Source organism: Ruditapes philippinarum, unplaced genomic scaffold (genome assembly GCF_026571515.1).
Source record: "Ruditapes philippinarum isolate M1 unplaced genomic scaffold, ASM2657151v2 ctg564_1_1_1_1, whole genome shotgun sequence".
In the NCBI taxonomy this organism is placed as follows: domain Eukaryota; kingdom Metazoa; phylum Mollusca; class Bivalvia; order Venerida; family Veneridae; genus Ruditapes; species Ruditapes philippinarum.
Window position 1 is genome coordinate 16,552 of NW_026864469.1, and position 19,861 is coordinate 36,412.

Here is a 19,861-nt window from a genome sequence, read left to right on the forward strand (position 1 = left end):
TGATCATTCGAGTAAGTTCCCTTTTCACACTTTCCGTCCAGGTGACATTTTCAGAAAAAACAATTTTGTTTGTACAGTTAACTCACATTAATTTCTGTCTATTAGGGCTGTGCATTGCCATTTTTTTCTGTCACGATACATATCACGATATTTGTTTTTCAAAACGATGCGATTCACGATATGTATTGCATACTTTGAAGAAATGCGATGCATATTGCGATTCTTATGTTGCGATGCGATACGTATCACGATACTGACTTTTAGACTTAGTATATAAAAAATTGGCCATTTGTTTACAGCATAATTACGAATATAATATAAAACTATTACAATAACAAAAAAATAAACTCTTTAACTTGTTGTTATAACTTGGTTTCCGATTTTGATCTTTTAACAATTTACTTTTCTGATTACTTGAGGATTAAAGGTATTTTTAATTAAACCATAACAGCAAATTGATATCTACTTACTATTCTAACACTAAAGTCCACTACTGTAAATATGGCAGATTAACAATTTCAGTCTTACAATACACCACTAAAGATTTTTCTTGTGAAAAAAAATAGTAACAAGGGATCTACAATTAGGTCAACAACTGTGAAAATGACAGTTTATAAGTATCAGTCTCAGTTTTCTCGAAAGATTTGTGCTCAACCCCAGAGTATTTTATTTTGAGTTTGCAAATTTTGCAAAGACTCCACGTCCTATCTTCCACATTATACAACACTGTCTGATGGTTCCCCAAAAACTACAATGTTCCCAAAACTCATGACTGATATGACCAGGGAGGATTGACTGTAATTTCCCCGTCTACATATTTTGCAGTCTTCATGTTTTCTGTTTGTTTGTTTGCTTTGTTGTTTTTTACGGGAAAATGATGTCAACGGAAATGAAAGTATAAATACGTGACGAATATCACATGGGGATGTTGTCATCATCACTATTTTAATCCGACATTTAAGTGCTACAAAATAAAATTACAAATTCATGTTTGTAGGTTGTTTTTTCTTGAAATCGCACAGATCTCTAATTATGTTTTTATTATAAACAAGTTCAAAGAACACCAGCCCATTTACATGAAATTGATAAAACTTGGTTAGTAACCGTTAAAAGATTGCGGACATGGGGAAACGAGATGACAACGATGGTATGATAATAGTCGCGCTCGTTTATTGTTTTCATCCGAGCTATTTTTCTTTCTTCAGTCTTTCAAAAAATACGTTTGTCCTTATATTCCTAGAAGATATTGTTAGTGTATTGCGATACCTTCCCACTGTATCGATACATCGGGAGGTGAAATATGTATTGCATCGCAATATATTGGAATTTGTAATTTCATTACGATGCATACATCGGGGACAAGGCAGATCGCGATGCATCGATGCATCGATGAATCGTTACACCTCTACTGTCTATACAAGTACGCAGTTCCATTTACAGTGCACTTAACAATTTATGCCCCAAAAAATATGCAATGTGTTTAATGACATTTTATGCTAATAAATCTCATTCACTAAAAGAAAGATATGCTTATGATGCCAGGTAATGTACTTGTTAGATTATGTTCAGGAACTTATTCCATCTTGTCTGAACACAAACATCACTATGAATGATTTAATATCATTGTATCATAAACAAAACTGTCAAAATATTGGGACACATGTTGTGCTTGTCTATTTCCTCATCTTTTCTGTATTACTTTCTATTCATTACACAATCTGCAATTCACAATTGATCTTTTAAAACTTAACATAACTTTGGCATCCCAACATCCTAGGACAGACAATGTATTTGACAATCTAAGGGCAGACTTGTGTTCCATTTCAGAATGTTTTGACAAAATAATACAAGGTAAAAAAATACTTACCAATTGAAAATAATGCCTTTCATTAGGAGTAAATTCTTGTTTTTCGGATTTTAACGCTATTTGAGTGTAAGTTGTGGCACATAATCGCATAAGACGACCACAATTACAATGAAGTAAAGCTTGGTTAGCTATATCTTCTATTTTCTCAAATACTTCTATACCCTCCGAGAATGCCTGACGACCTTTAACCCAGCATGTCATCATTTCTGGTGATGGTTTGTCAATTATAACTGTAAAATATTGGTATTAAACATGTTGAGAAAAACTTTTGTTTCTCTTTGTAGAAAAGACTAATTAAACACTACGTCTTTTGTGTGACAGACATCTGCCTTTAATTTTATATATACAATACATATTAAAATAATTTTAAACTTGCCAGTCAAGGTCATGAGAATAATTTCCAGATAGTTATCTGCTTCATAAAAAACTTTAAGTTCTTTTTGAGTAATCATAGGATCCAGTTTCTGTAGATAGGGTAATAATATGACAAACTTTTAGCCCCTCCATTGAACCTGTTAGGGCTTAACTACATCAAAGATTTGTTTGTTTGATTAGGTTTTACACCACATCGACACAGTATAGGTCATATGGCCGCATTCCAGCATTACTGGTGGAGGAAGACCTCATGTGCTTTTTCGTGCATTATTTCAGGCACAAATGGGTACCTAAGTAGAACCACTGACGTTCCATAAGCTAGCTGGATAGCTTCCTCAAATGAAAGAATCCAAAGTCCATGTCAGGATGCGAACCCAAATGGGTGAGAGGCAAGTGGTTTGAAGTCAACATCAAAGGTAAAGCTTATTTAAAAAGCAAGGTCTTCACACTCCATGGTATCTTATATGTATCTTACACCAGCTGCAGGTACAGACTGGAATATCTAGCTCGAGGGTAACTGTTCACAGAGGTAACAAATCTCTGACAAGTTTCAGCCATACAGTTACCATACAGAACTAGATATACCTGTATATAACAACAGTCTGTGTTTGATTACTTTTCTTACATATTAATAATGTTTCGGGAGGAAAAAAAACTTTATATTTCCATTTGCCACTTTTTTCTTTTAGAAGTGTATTAACTTACAACACAATTTATTCATAACTGCATGACAACATAACCTTAAGAGCACAATTCATTCATAAAAGGAGCGTGGGGTGACCTCATATAAACCATACAGCTTGTCTAACACATGGGGTTTTTCTTGCATAAATGTAAAGAGTAGATAATCTTGTCTGATATGCAAGAATTAAAATGTACTTACCTTCAGTTTCTAACAATTTCTGTGCACTCTGCATGTAAAAGACACCTAATTCATTGAGACAATTTCCCTTCCTCTTACACAGGGGTAAGTATACATGTCCTTTTTTCTTAGATATAAGATCGATTGCCTCTCTGTAACAGTTAATACAAACAGTCAAGCTGTCTAGTACACTACACCCAAACTTGAAAATGCCCTCATATTCTGCATGTACAAAGAAGAAAAATATATATTATATATAATTTTATTAATAAAGGATTAAATGCATGCTTTTAGTTTGCTTTGTATCAACACAAATCTTATTTTAACTTAGCAATAATAAAATCTAATAGTCACTCAAAGGAAACCCTTTAATATGCAAAAAAAAATGAATTTAAACTCATATGAAAGTATTATATTACATGTATGACCACATACCAAAGCTTTCAAATTCCTTTTCTGCCATTTCTAGAATTGCAGTTTCCTCTGTTGGAGAAGATTTCCACGTTGTGTCCCAGTCGATTTCAAGGTGATGTGATTGTGTTACAACCAGTCTAATGTCACCACATAAACCCATCAAATTAGAAAGTAAGGCACTATTCTCTGAAACTTTATGAGGTATCACAACTTTCATGGCATCTGAAAACAATTTAAAGAGCTGTCTTTACCGCCCAGAAATATATTACAAATATTTCTATAATCTTAAAGCTGCATGCCTCCAGATAAGCAAAAATATTTCAATAAAATCAAACCTGAGAAAAATGTACTAAGCTTTTAGTAAAAGTAAAAAGATTCAAAATTCTGGTAATAATTTACATGTTATGTGCAATTTATGGCCGATTTTTCAGTATTTATAACTTTATTTCTACTGCGTTACTAATGCTTAAGGGCTATTTTTGCATATTTTGAAATATTTTTGGTAATTTACATAGGTTGTAAGTGCCATTTATAATGTGTAAATTGCATTCTTTTGGTAACTTTACAATATCATACTGTTAAATACATTTTAAAAGTTTGATGAAAATTAGCATGAATCTGGAGGCTGCGTCTGCTTTAAATATACAAGCACAGATAATGTCTTCACCACCAGGTGAGATCATAACCAGCAGTCTTTCCAATCTATTAACTGTAAGCTTTACTGCATTCTGCAATCTAGCTGGATAGCTTCCACACATGAAACTATCCAAAGGTGGGATTCAATCCCACAGCTGTGAGGGGTAAGTGGTTTAAACTCAAAGACTTCACTTCACTCTGCCACAGATGCCCTTTTATTGGCTTATCAAAATTCTTTTGTTAAGTTTTACAGGTAAAAATCAGGATTATTCCATTACACAAATGTTGCCTACAAAGGATTAATAAACCCTTTCAATGACAGGCATCTTTTGCCAAAATTTCATTTTCTTGAAACCTCTTTTATTATATACATGCATCAATAATTTTTTTTAAATAAATTGACTTTCATATTTGAACTGTACATGAATTACATATGCAGGAGCGGCAAAATCAACCCGCAGGTTGTCCCACAGCCTGTATGGACAAGTTGAATTTTCAAAAAAATAAAATAAATATCATATGGACAAGTTAAAAAAATTCTTAGATAAAAACGGACAAGTAAAAATCAAAATCAGATTTTGCCGGCCCTGGTATCCAAACTATATGAGCTGTGCTAAATGTATTATGTATTAGTGAATCTGGGAAAGTTCATTCTTTTTCATTCCAAGAATGTCAAGCTGGTCTGAAATAAGGCAGGAAAGGGGAAGAAAGGTGAAGAGAAGGTTAAGGCAAACTATATTCTCAAAAATTTGAGAACTTTTAAAAACAGATTAATCTATATATAAATTGAAAATATCCTTACTTAATGAATACATTGCAAGCTTCAAGTATTTGACAGCCTCTATATATTCAGCTTTATTCATACAGCCTCTAGCCATTGCAGAAAATGTCATTGCTGCCTTTCTATATAATAAACCCTTTGACAAATGATGCCACGTTTGTCCCTCTGGTTGTTCATCTCCTTCCTTGTTAAACGAGGTCATCTGAAGGTCACCTGTTCTTGAAGACCTCCCTGTATCTAACACTGGGCTATCAGTGGCTGCTGTTTTCTTCAATGGTTCATAATGTAGGGGAATGGCCGTGTCCGAGTCACATTTTGCTTGTTCTTCAACAATATGCGATTGTTTATGTGAGCCCACTTTTAAATCATATTCTAAACACGCCAAACCCTGTAATCAAAGTGTCAATAAAACATTCTGATTTTGAAAACAAAAAGTTGATTTTTGAAGTATAAATACAATAAATTTCATTTTTCCTACTATCTATCTTCTATATTTATACAGTCTACTAAAACACAAAACCAGTAATTACTATGTATGTAAACCTCTAGGCCTTCAAACAGTTTTTATTTCCTCTACTTATCTTGCAGTTAAACACTATACCACTAGCACCCAGCATGCATCCAGATGAGCCTGCATTACTGTGAAATTTTATATTTTAACCTTGAAATCTCTTAATTGTAAACAATGAGATAATCTTAATATAAGATCACATTTAGCCTTGACCTTTTGCTTGATGGGCAAGATCTCTCCATATGAGCCGCGTCACAAGACCAAAGCTTACCAACTCTATTACAAGTAGAGAAACTGATAGCAAATAGCATGGATCCTGATCAGACTGCGCGGATGCTGGTATTGTCATGACGCGGCTCATATATAGTTTCAAAATCATAGTTGAAGATTAACCCATTGCTTCATGAGCATTTTGTGAAAAATGGCTGTTTTCATTGAAAAGTCTCCCGTTACAAGTTCAAATTGCTATAATACTATAAAAACTGCTTCAACACTAATCAAACTTGGCACAAATGTTCAATGGACCATTGCCCTTGCAACAACATGCTCAGGCTTAAATTTTCTGTTACCATGGCAACGAGGGGACATCTCAAAATTGCCAAAAATCACTATTTTGCGTTGATTTTTTCCATCAAAATTGATTTCAAAGTGCTGCAACTTCTCAATGGATTGAGATAGAGTCAAATGCTTTTCAGCGTTGGTTACACGTTACCTTATGATCAATCTGGGGTCATTTACAGCCTCTCACAAGTCCAAAATTTTCTTGGCGATGAGGGGGACTCCGCCCCCCTTCAAACCCCCCAAACAGAAGGGGGCACATCCCCCTTCTGGCAACCCCCTGATGTATCTTTTGGTTGGGGGGCCGCGCCGAAAAAGAGGTCACTTTTTTTAACAACATTTCTCAAACAAAAACAAGTGTTTGGGGCCTAAATAAGGCATTTTTTCATCATTTGAGACAACAAAAAGGGGGGGGTGAAAAAGGCGTTAAAAGGCGTGTATATGAAGTAATGGGTTAAATGAGTATGGCATGTAAGACTTGTTCAGGTGCATCTACAAAGATTGAAGTTTCTCAGGTCAATACACCTTGATTTAATGGCCAGATTTCTGTTTTGTTTTCTTTTTAAAATTCTCAATGACCCTGACCTTTACCTTCTGACCTGAAAATGGGTGTAGCAGGTAAAACGTATCAAACTTCATGTACATACAGTTTTAATCCACTTTGAATTAAATAAAGTTTTAAGTTTTTCATAAGACGTCCTTTTAACCTATATCTATACACTACACACATCACAAATTGAAGGTAACAGACAGATTCCTTGTATACACTGTTCAATATCCTAACATTTACTGAAACTGGTTGTGAGAAAAAAATTCACATTGTAGTCAATTATCTTAACAAACAACTCAAACAAGTTTTCACAGGTTTACAAAATATTTAAATGAAGTGAACTACAAATCAATATACCTTATGAATACATTTCACAGCTTCGGTACACCTCTCATCAACTGTTTCATTGAATGGCTTCATTCGTACAAGTTCTTTAGAGCGAGATCTACTGCTCCTCTCAGATAATGTTTTCACATCAACAGAGTTTGACATCTCCTTTACTTCCTCAGTATCCTAAAATAAATTTTTTTTTTATATTTTCAGTTAGTTTCTTCTTACTGACAATATTGAAAGCTGGGTCAAAATTTTTTTCTATATTTTTTTTTCTAGCATAAATTTCAAAAGAGAGTGAGCTTCAATTACATGTAAACTGAGTAAATTAGGTTTTTAATGCTGTAAATCCCTGTTTAAAGACCATCAATAATACATGTACCTAGTCTTGTAAAATGGTCTTAATTGTAGGGTGGTTTCATCAGGGGATCTAGTATTCTGTGCAGTCAGCTGGTTTGTGTGATTATGTTTGATTAGGTTTTTAAGTAACACCAACACTATTAAGGCAACTTTTAAGCTTAAATGGTGACGGAAGACCTCAGATGGACCTATGTGCATTATTTCAGGCACAAGTAGGCTTGTGTGTAGAACAACTGATCTTCTGATAGCTTCCTAATATGAAAGAATTCAACATCTTAGCAGGATTCCTACCAGCAAGATGAGGGACAAGTGGTTCCAAGTCGCTTCTAAACAACTCAACTAAACAACTCTCTGTGTATTATTTCTGGCACAAGGCAGCACCTGAGTAGAACTTTGTTACATTCATCTTGATTATAAATTTACACATTCTTCTGTAAAAAGGAATTTAGCCCTCTATCAAGTGACTGTAAGGAATGACACAATTGACAGATCTTAAAATTATTCCCTCATTTTGAGTTTGTGCATTCATTTGTCTATAATTTTAATCACAACAGTTTAATATCTATTTCAACTAATAATAAAAATAACTATTGCAATCAAACAATTACATAATACAAAGTTTGTTTAAATATACTATGATATACATGTACATGTATATAATTTTACATATAAAATATATAGAAGATATTCAACTTCTCAGTGTGTTGTATGAAAATAATTATTTCATGTGTGGCAGTAAGCACAAGTGAAATATGGTAATTTTTATACCACAAAATGAAAATAAATCCTGTATTTATAGCATAAACTCAAATTTTCTGTTTATTCTTTACAATTTTCTCTTTTTATGGGGGATTACAATTTGAAAAACTTCCCCTTAACCTTTTACCCCATGAGCATATTGCGAAAAATGTCCGTTTTCATTGAAAAGCCTCCTGTAACAAGTTCAAACTGCTATGAAACTATGAAAAATGCTTCAATACTGATGAAACTTGGCACAAATGTTGACTACACCATAACCTCTGTAACAGCATGCTCAATCGTAAATTTCCTGTTACCATGGCAACAGGGGACGTCTCAAAATTGCCAAAAATCACTATTTCACTTTTTTTCCCCATCAAAACTGATTTCAAAGGGCTGCAACTTCTCAATGAATTGAGATAGAGTAAAAGGCTTTTCAGCGTCGGTTACTAGATACCCTAAGATCCACCTGAGGCCATCTTTAGCCTGTCACATGTCCAACTCTGACTCCGCCCCCTCTGGCACCCCCCTGATGTAACGTTGGATGGGGGACGGCGCCGTAAAAGTGGTCACTTTTTTTTAACAACATTTCTCAAACGAAAACCAGTGTTTGGGGCCTAAATAGGGCATTTCTTCACTGTTTGAGGACTCAAAAAGGAGGGGGGGGGGCAAAAAGCCGTCGAAACACGCTTATAAATGGGAAAAGGTTAAATTTTGTATATTGGCTGAATTTATAAGAAAGAAGTTTGGCAAGGCACCAGTGAAAATACAGAAAATATGTTTCACTGCAATGAGAAATAGATTTTTACAGTGAAAATAGGAAAAATGAAAATATGCATTTTATTTTATCAATATCAAATCTATAATTATATAATAAAATAGATTATATAATATAATATAGATGATCCGGTATTTGGAAATTTTCATACAGCTAACCAGTAAGACATATTAGATATCTACTTAAACCAAAGAAATATAGTCATATTCACCTGTCCCTGTTCCTCATTGCCATTCTCCTCTTCCTCTGCCTCTATAGGTAGTGACCAATCATCATCTAGAGATTTATCTGGTACATAAATGTCTGATAGAAGGTAGCTAGCAGATGTACACACCTTAAAATATAAATATACATACAAAGCATTGTAACAGCAATTTAGTGAACTTTTCAATAGCTAATCTGCACTACTGGATAGAAAACCGTGTTTTTGGTGATAACTAAAATTGCTTTAAGCAAAATAATTTTTCTTTAGTAGTTCAGCATTAACCTATTTAAGAAATCAAAATTGTATTAAATAGGTCACTTATAGTATTTTACATCTACTTCTCTAACATTATTGTTTGTATATACCATGAAAAGGTGTAATTCATCAATAGCTTGTGATAACAGTGGAACCAAATATCTCTCAGTAATTTGTTTATTACACACAATAGGTCAGGACAACATTCCCGACTATTCTCAGTGCTTGATAGTAAAACAAGAGCCTGAGATGTAGAATTTCTTAGTTCAAAAAGGGCTTTAATTCTGTCAAAATCCTTGTTAGAGAGATGAGCCTTGGCTAGTTACCTCCTATTATGATCTCAAATTAATGTGTGAAATTTCAACCCATTCACTTCAGTAGTTTTGGAGATTCCAACTCTCACGCAAAAACTTAACCAAAGCATGATACTAACAGTGACACCTAAGTGTATAATAACTCTCCCTATTTTTCAAAAAGTCAAGTCTAAAATGTTGTATTAAGCTTTAATACTTGATTTTAACATGGATGCAAAGTTTACCTGAGAATGTTTCTTCTCATCTAAAAGACAAAGACAATTCTCCAGGAGTGTTCTAATGAGGGCTGTTTTAGCTAATTTCTGATCTGTCCACATTTTCCGAGCTACTCTGTACAACAGCATGCCAAGAGGAACTGTGAAGGGATTCTGTTCTGAAAAGTTCTTCTCCATGTCACTACACACTGTTGTCAGATCATAAAGTTTCACCACGTCATCATTTGTACCTATATTAATTCAAATTCAAAATTAATAATGCATGCAGGAAATTTTCCTATTCATGCAAGCTTAATAATCATGTGAAATAAGTAATACCTAATAATAATGTAATATAGGGTTAATGGTAGCCGGACCAGTTTCTGGCTAGAGAGTCCAGTTCCTAAGTACTCAGATTAGTTACTAGCTTGAAATAGATGTTCCAAAGCAGTACAGCCAATTCCTACACAGACCTATCAATATCTCAGTATAAATTTTGTTCTTTTGAGAATCTAAACCACCGCAAAACAGCCCAGGTGTTTCAAAATCAACTAGTTTAACCATTTGATCACAAGGTAAAATATGGGTTAACATTAGAAATGTTATACCTACCTTTATACAGCCAATATGTATGACCTTCTTTAGTGGCGTTGGTTTTTAGGAATGACAGGATGTTCTTGGCTATGTCTGTCACAACTGTTGGATCAAATCTGGAGTTCTCTAGGTGAGGAATGTCCTCCGTTTTAACAATCTCATATTTCTGTACAATACCATTCACATGGAAACACATGGCTACTTCTGGGACGTTGCACATTAAGTTATCCAACCAATAGTCCAGGCCTGTTAACACATTTACTGGAGTCCTCATGTCGCTGTAACAAGTTATAATAAAATTTTATCATTTCAATGAAACAAGGAAAAACATTTTTAAAAGCTGTTGTACAGAATACAGACAAATATAGATTGGTGAATGTGCAATAAAAACTCATGTAAGGCCGATATCAATTTTTTAAAAATTTACACTTTATCTTAAATTCTGAATCTAAAGTGCATATATTTGAAAACAATGCACCTTTTCATAAATCCTGCATATCAAGTTTTTTTCCACAAAGATCTGATTTTCGCTCTATTCATGTGCACCGAATAATGATTTTCTAAATTTTATTTCAATTTCATACAGCAATTTCAATTTTTTTTTTAATTGTAACTTCATTACCTACTTTAGATATGCAACACAATTTAGTCATATAAATTAATGTTATGATACCTCGATATCAATGTATCAAATATCAATATTTGATTTTCAATGTTATTTAGAATTAAATGGCAGCTTTTTTTAAAGATTCATCAATAATCTTGAGTGACAAAGTGAACAAACAAGTATTTTTGTTAAATATTTCACTCCTTACATATAGGTATAAAAACATGGGCAGCTTTAAGTGAATTGGTGTATAATGAAATTCTGTAATACCATAAATAATTATGCTGATAGATAGTATCAATGTGAGAACAGCAGGGCTACAGATAACATTTTGTTTATATTGGGTAATTACCCCTTGTATTGTGATCTATTGGGTTTTTTCTATTTTCTTTGAGTTATTTCTGTATTTTTTACCCTACCCCCTCTAACCAATTTGGGTTATAAAGCACGAGTTCATGTATTTTACCCAAAATTTCTGACCAAAATTGTAGACTGTTGTAGGGTTGTATGGTTATAAAAAAGCTACTTACTACTTTGCTTTATGGTTTGTTGGCCTTGGAGATTTCCAAGCTGCCAGATATAATTTAAAGGTTAAAACAGTCTGAAACAGTATGATCTGCCTGATGTACGCGTTAAGTAATAATTTACGTCATTACGCACCAGTTCAAATGTAGTTTGCATAAATAAGAATTCATTTACTTTTTCTTACCCTTAGTTATTATTTCTATTGGGTTTTTAGACATTTTAATTGGGTAATAACGCAAATACGCATATTATCTGCAGCCCTGGAGAACAAATCACGTAAGAATTATGTATTGATATTTTTTGTAAGTAACATGATCAATATATAGCAGATAATAAAGTGTTCTAGATCAAAATATTATTTTTCATCATATATATATATGTTCATACTTAAGCACTACAGAACTTTATCAACATTTAGTTTTCCCGAAACATTTCCTAAGAATAACTAAATGTACAAAAATATTCCTGTGACAATTTTACCTGAGTCTAAGACTAACACAGTAGCTGTCATCACAAAATACTGGTAAATCTGTTCCAATCAACATCTTAATATCTTCAAATGTCCATAACACATCACGATGGGTCTGACTTCCAGCTGCCTGAATACAAAATAATTCTATACTGTTCTTATTTGTAACAAATAATACAAATTACCTCTCTTATCACCTAATTCATCTTGCCTGCTTTGACTTTCAAACTACATTTTATACAATTTAAATTATTCTCAGGCTGATATTGAAACTGTATGGTAAAGCATTTGTTATGTGAGAATTCATGTTAAGGAATCACTGCTATAATAATGTTAAGACTTAATTGCAGAATACCCTGTTTCAAGGCAATCCTTCAACTATTGTTGTTGTTGTTGCTGTTATTTCTTCTTTTCTAAGTAATGTTGTTGTTTTTGTCACTCTAATACAATTTAAGTTACATATAATAAACTTAGATTTGGTCACAAGTAAACAAGGCAGTAAAGCCAATTATGACATATACAATGTATAACCTACTAAGATAAAATATAGATAATCAAAGAGTGAAATGATTTAATTTCACAGTAGTATTCTCATGTCCCTATCTGGCAAAATCAGTAATTACAATCAATAAAATAGCATGAAGTAAATAAAACATTTGCATAGTCACTTATTACTACATCTAGTGTTAAATCTGTGAGATTAATTTTGATCTTACATACAAAAAACAAAAAATTCCAACAAATATCCTCCATATACTTATAACAGAGAAATGGTAATACAGACAGGCCTATTATTATTTGTGCATTCTAACCAGAGTCTGTACAGTGAGTGCTGGCTGTGTTAACAATTTCTTTTCATTTTGATTTTTAAATTCTTTTTTACTAACAGACAAGGTCAAAATCAAATAAAAGCAAGATATTAATAAAATTTAAGCAGATTAAAGATTGGATGAACAATTCTATTGAAAACTACACAGAATCATTAATGAAGTCTTAATTCATGTAGAGTAAATTCTTAATGGTACTGTAGATACACAGATGTGTATGTGTTTTAGATACTTTTACTAATTGATGTAACTAGAAAGATTAATTAAATCAAAATCGGTTTAATTACTTCACAAGAGTATTGGGGAGTATTGTAAGAGCAATAATCACTACACTTGTACAAATGTTTCACTCAAAATGCGATTATGTGTGTAGATGGAGTGTTTACATGGGTATATATGGTAATCACTGTCACATATTTAAATTACCTTTGGTAAGGGATCAGGAATCACCGTCTTATCCTCATTTGACATTAAACCTTGATTGATCATACATACACCACTTTCTGCTGACTCACATAGACTGAAAATAGTTAACAATGTTACAACTTAATAAGTAAAAATTTCAATTATAAAATAAAGAAAATAAGAATCCCTAAAGAAAGCCCAACACGGCATAAACCAAGAATGAAAATATTTGACAATTTTACAACTTTATACAAAAAATTTCAATGCAAGGATAGAAAATTCCACTCGTATTCTCATATTTACTAGTAGAAATGGACGAGTACAAAATCGTAGTATGCAGGAAGAGAAGCATAGCATGAAGAATCAGTAGAAATTTGAAGCTACTCGTCCTGCAGAATGAGTGGTTCTGAATTATTTTTTTTTGATCCCTGCAACGATTTGGATCAATTTTTTCTATATTCCTATATCAACTCGGACATTACGACTCATTAGAATTATGTGTTCAACCAATACTGCCTATTTAAATGTCTTGCAAATTTATTGAGGTACATAATCATGTTAATGTGGGCTTAGCTATGTATCAATTTCTTTATCATACTTATTGCCAAGTATTAATGTATGTATGTAACTGGCAATAGTCATTAGAATAGCTGAATAAAAACTTTATCTTAAATGGAAGAAAGTTGAGGAAAGGAATGGTCTATTTCTTGACATAAACAACTTGCCTGTGATAAAGGAACTTGGAGTACATATTTCTGTTCTGTAGATTATCTCTACTCTTACTCTGTCTTGGTACACATTTCATCTATAAATAAATAGATAAATAAATAAATAAATATATATATATATAAATATATTGAAATCCCTTTAAAGCTGTCAGCCCTCCAGGTTAGTCAAATAAATCTTAAATAATAAAACTTGACATGAAATATCTTGTTTAAGGGATATATAAATATATGTTTTGTTTCTTTATATATATGTAAAAAAAAATGAGTAATTCAGCTTCTAGGGAGGGACAAAAAAGTCTAAATTTAACTATTTAAAACAATTTTTTTTCCATATTGTTTGGATCATGAAGTTTAGTAACTGAGATTTATTTATTACTACAAATTTCAAAGTAAAACATCTTTTGATACTTTTTACAGTGAAATCAGCTTTCTCAAATATGCAGACTGACAATTATACATTTAAGGTATCAAATGACAAAGAGTAAGTTAAGACTTAAAATATCTAGATAATTTTTAAACTTTGTGATATACAGGTAGATTCTTCTGGAGACATGCAGGACAAAAGGACACCCTCATCTCTATTACAACTGACAATTTTACCTTGTCATTATCAGTTAAGACATGGATTGAATGGGCACACATTCTTATTATCATAGTCACATTTCAAGGTACTTCCAATTATGATATGTTAAAATAGGTTACTTACATTGTCCAGCACATATTCATAATAGAACTGCCTAAGCCAAGCCCATTCCGTCTGTAACAGAAAAAATTATAATCTTATTGTTCACATGTATCAAAATGCAGGGCAAGTACATTTTGTGAAGGCAGAGTGACCCTAGAAAAATTCATTGAGGCCTGCTTGGCTTCTTGTGCTTTGTTGGCAGTTGGTATAATTATTGTGAATAAATTTTTTGTATTGAAGTCAAAATACTACTAGTTTTCATTTTGCTACCTTTATAGCACATTAGTGCACATTCAGTGCTACTTAATCTTTAGCTGTTCAACATACTCTAAATCCATTATTTAAACATTATTAAACCCACGTTTGGCATTTCCAAAGAATTCTATAAATATAGATTTCTAAGGCATAATGTGCCTTTAATGCAAGACCAGTCCATTACAAAATTAAGGCAGGATAAATGTTACAGTGAACACATTACCTGTTCCTTCCTTAATAAATGTTTATGAATATCAAACTCGTCCAGCAACAATGACTTGCCTACTCTATGGACCATCATACTGATGTGAGAATTCTCAAATGGTATCTTTAGCAGTTTCTTTATATTCTGTAATACATGTAATACATGACATGAAAATTGTATTATGTAATATATATATGAGCCGCATCACGACAAAACCAACATAATGCGTTTGCGACCATGCTGTTCGCTATCAGTTTCTCTACTTGTAATAGAGTTGGTAAGCGAACAGCATGGATCCTGATCAGACTGCTGGCCGCAAACGCATTATGTTGGTTTTGTCGTGACGCTGCTCATATATATGTAGTATAAGAAAAAAATTAAGGAAAAAGCAATCATTGTCTCCTCCTCAAAATAATATACAGCACATCACTGAGAAATCACTACAAATGAGATTTTACCTCTCACATTTACTACTTATTAATTTCAATGCCAATAATAACTGACTATTTTAAAGTCAATATCATGATTTGCTTATTTTAAACCAAACTAGAACTATCACTAAATGTGATTAATACCCCCACAAGACTGCTTCGGAAATGAGGATGTTACTAGTAACAGAATACCTTGTAAAAGAATTGAAATATAGAGTTATGGATGTGGGCAATTAAAGATAGTTGTGGTTCTTGTATATTGCATTTCCTTTCAATGTGGTTGGCCATTGATGAAGTTTTATTGAATTACTCTGTAATATTAATAAGTCCAGAAAGACAAAGAAAAGGAACAAAGGGCAATAACTCTATAAATACTGAAGATGGAGTTATAGTTCTTGTGCACTGCACTTCCTCTTTTTGTGCTTGACCATTGTATGAAGTTGTTTTGAATTTCAACCAGTATGTTTTAAGTTATGCTCCAGACAAGGAAAAGTATCAAAGGGCAGTAACTCTGTATTTTGTCAAAATGGAGTTATGGCTCTTATGCACTGCACTTCCTTTTAATGTCCTTGACAACTGTATGAAGTTGTATTGAATTCCAAACAGTAGTTTTCAAGTTATGCTCTGGACAAGGAAAAGTAACAAAGGGCAATAACTCTGTAATTTGTCAAGATGGAGTTATGGTTCTTGTGCACTGCACTTCCTCTCAATGTGCTTAACCATTGTATGAAGTTATATTGAATTCCAACCATTAGTCTTCAAGTTATGCTCCGGACAAAAAAAAGCAATGGAAAAGTAACAAAGGGCAGTAACTCTGTAATTAGTCAAGATGGAGTTATGGTTCTTGTGCACTGCACTTCCTCTCAATGTGCTTGACCATTGTATGAAGTTATAATGAATTCCAACAATTAGTCTTCAAGTTATTCTCCGGACAAAAGAAAGCAATGGAAAAGTAACAAAGGGCAATAACTCTGTAATTACTTTAGATAGAGTTATGGTTCTTATGCACTGCACTTCCCCTTACTGTGTTTGACAATTGTATGAAGTTGTTTTGAATTCCAACCAGTAATTTTCAAGTTATGCCCCGGACAAGGAAAAAGTAACAAAGGGCAATAACTCTGTAATTAGTCAAGATAGAGTTATGGTTCTTGTGCACTGCACTTCCTCTCAATGTGCTTGACCATTGTATGTAGTTATATTGAATTCCAACCATTAGTCTTCAAGTTATGGTCCGGACAAAAGAAAGCAATGGAAAAGTAACAAAGGGCAATAACTCTGTAATTACTTTAGATAGAGTTATGGTTCTTGTGCACTGCACTTCCCCTTATTGTGTTTGACAATTGTATGAAGTTGTTTTGAATTCCAACCAGTAGTTTTCAAGTTACGCCCCGGACAAGGAAAAGTAACAAAGGGCAATAACTCTGTAATTAGTCAAGATAGAGTTATGGTTCTTGTGCACTGCACTTCCTCTCAATGTGCTTGACCATTGTATGTAGTTATATTGAATTCAAACCATTAGTCTTCAAGTTATGGTCCGGACAAGGAAAATGCAACGGACGTCTGGACCGACCGACCGACCGCCCGACCGACCGACCGACCAACCGACCACCGGGTGACTCCTATATACCCCCCCAAACTTCGTTTTTGGGGGTATAAATATATAGTCATTTTTGTGTTTACATCAAGGTCATTAATAGTTATTTCAAGGTTAATATATATCAATAACCCAGCTGTATATTATTTCAAATTTGATTTATACAAACATGTATAGAATTTAACATAATTCATACATACAGCAGCATGTGTTATGACATCTACTTCACCAGCTAGGTCAGGTGACTTGTGGGACATGTCAATACTGAAATAATGAAAACATAACTCATTTCTGAAATTAATTTACCTAGCTTTATATTTGATACAGTCCATTCAAAGTAAATGCATTTACAATATGAAAATATAGAAACTGATGACAGATCTAATAATTGTATAGAGCCTGGTCAGACTTCAGACTGGCACGGCTTTGTACTCGTGGTAAAGGTTAATTACTTTGCTTCCAGGAGATTGAATACTCAAATAATTATAGTCATGTTTATATATGTAATGTTTTCTGTATTTAGCTTCAGCAGCTGGTGAAATTATGCTTGTGTAAATGTTCAGTAGTGCTTTCTCAAATTACACTTCCTATATTATAAACTGCAGATATTTTTAACAATGCAGGGCATGGTCACCACAGATTGACAGAAGGCCCCATTCCCAATTCAAAATAGCCTAATTTTTTCCCATTAAAAAAAAAATAATAATAATACATCAGTCTAAAAATGAAACTGATTAAACTTCTGAGAAATAAATCAAATAAGTGAAAAGTTATAAACATTATTTTACACAGGTAAAATCCATAAAAGTCACATTCAAGGGAGTTATTCCAACTTTTTAATATTTTTCTCAAGTTTTCTAAAATGCTGTATATGTTTTTTCACAATTCATGCCAGGGGCCTTTTCTGTTAAAAATATTTCAAAGAAATTTTTGTACAAAAAGGACAAATTAATCTCATTACGTGATAAAAATCAAAAGCTTGTACAATAAATATGCTGAAAATTCATGCAAGCAAACCTGGAAAATTCTGACGGTTTACGTGAGCTTCGCCATGTGAGATCATGAACATGTTGCTCGAGCTTAGAGGAGCTTCTTAACCAATTAGATGGAGGAATATTGAGATTAGTGTGCAAACGCAGGGGAGCAATGTGGGTTGAGAAATGAACTATTCCATGCTTGACCTCAGCATCTGACCGAACCTCCTTCAAAGGGACCACAGCTTTACTTGGTCCATAGCTCACTGGTACCAACTGGTTATCAGTCTAAAAACAAATAAAATATTCAAATTTATTACAGTGAGTATATTTCTTCTGGTTATCTAAATAAGAATTAAAGATTATAAGATTTTTTTATGAAATTTCTGAATTTAAAAAACTAACCTGAAGAATGTCAAGATAATTTATAGGTAACTATCAGAATCAAAATGGAGACCACTCAATCTTATGTCTAAAATCAATTGGAAATATAACATGTTGCCTGAGTATTAAAAATTTAAAGAATATAAATAAAAACATTATCTTAAATTATAAGTATTGAAATCATGTCAACAAAGATGTTCTAATAATAGTACATGGCTCTATAGTAACTCTTATCGGTTCCCACTTATTATGACATAAAAGGTCTCGAATAGCTCCTAAATATCATGGCCGACTGTAGTTGGCATAATTGATGTTTCACAGTTAAATAGGCAATTTTTTATGACAGTATTAATATTTTGATACTTTAACTCTTTTCAGCCTTGGTTACACGTTACCTTACGATCGACCGGAGGCCATTTCACATCTATATGAAATAAAGGGTTAAATGGTATAGCAGTGTTCGAAATTAGCAGTAGTCATATAGCCCCAGACTACTAAATTTCTCCTTGGGCTGCCAACTTTTCACAGTAACAAGACCGACCAGGCTACTGTATTTTTAGAGGCAATATAAACAACTGTTTTGAACAAATGAATCGTACTAGTGAAACGTCTTTTGGGCTAGTAAATATTCCAATCTGGTAGATCTTTGACCCATCCAACCACTTCTAACTTTCTATCATTTCTTGTATATTTCTTTTTCTGACCTAGCACCACCCGTGGCGTTTTAATCAAGTGTGATTGCGCCGACGTACGATGTAGATGTAGTCGGACCAGCCTAGTCGATTCAAATCTTAATTTCTTACACTGGTAGAGAACGATACTAAAATAATTGTTTTATCGCAAAATGCACAAGAATTAATTGGGATATGGTTATTCGCTAATAAAAATAAGGTTAAGTCAAAAGTTATGTTTTGTAACGAGTCTAATCCAAAACTTTATTGCCGCATCAGATGAAAAAGAAAAAAAAATGTTAAAAAGCGGCTTATAAAGTTTTAGATGCCAGAACTACCACTATACTGGTTAATTGTCCAGAAGCTAGGATAGGTCCAATGACCGCAAACATATAACCAAACCTGTATTAAATTGGTTTTAAAACAGAAAACGAAAAAAAAAATCCTTTTATGAACACTGGTACTTTAAAAATATAAAACGCTTTTCAGATGGGTCGAAACTTGTGTGGGACGAAAAGTTATTATTCCTTTTTCTAACCTGTCGACTTGTTATGCCCCTGCGTAACATTTTTATAGAAAAATATAACAACAAACCTGTTCCTTTAGCTTTTCAGCCATTCTGAAAATATTAACATTGGCTTATAAGATGAAAATTAATTTAATTCAGAAGTCACTCGTATTTACAATTTTCCCGAAGTTTCTCGCGATCATTCGGAACATTTCGACAATTGTCCTTATCCGAAGTTTGACGGAAAGAGGCGAGAAGATGCGAATTGGAT

General features: G+C 33.1%; 1 protein-coding gene across 1 annotated transcript; it reads right to left on the reverse strand.

The window, feature by feature from the left end:
- Positions 1-1,709: 1,709 nt before the first annotated feature.
- Positions 1,710-19,835, reverse strand: LOC132725723 (erythroid differentiation-related factor 1-like). The gene is made up of 17 exons (XM_060710911.1): positions 19,677-19,835; positions 18,071-18,315; positions 17,254-17,317; positions 15,047-15,172; positions 14,590-14,640; positions 13,881-13,960; positions 13,177-13,270; positions 11,935-12,053; positions 10,341-10,600; positions 9,759-9,979; positions 8,972-9,094; positions 6,912-7,067; positions 4,957-5,323; positions 3,540-3,740; positions 3,126-3,326; positions 1,868-2,097; positions 1,710-1,718 (listed from the first exon to the last, which is right to left on the reverse strand). The coding sequence occupies exons 1-17, from the start codon at positions 19,698-19,700 to the stop codon at positions 1,710-1,712; spliced, it is 2,571 nt and encodes an 856-aa protein (XP_060566894.1). The 5' UTR covers positions 19,701-19,835.
- Positions 19,836-19,861: the final 26 nt, after the last annotated feature.

Excerpts from the sequence above, each read along its gene's own strand:
- LOC132725723 (XM_060710911.1), bottom strand. The coding sequence starts at position 19,700 with ATGGCTGAAAAGCTAAAGGAACAG. Across the intron at positions 14,641-15,046 it reads ATTTATTAAGGAAGGAACAG|ACGGAATGGGCTTGGCTTAG; the intron begins GTAATGTGTTCA and ends TTTCTGTTACAG. Across the intron at positions 13,961-14,589 it reads ATGAATATGTGCTGGACAAT|ATGAAATGTGTACCAAGACA; the intron begins GTAAGTAACCTA and ends ATTTATTTATAG.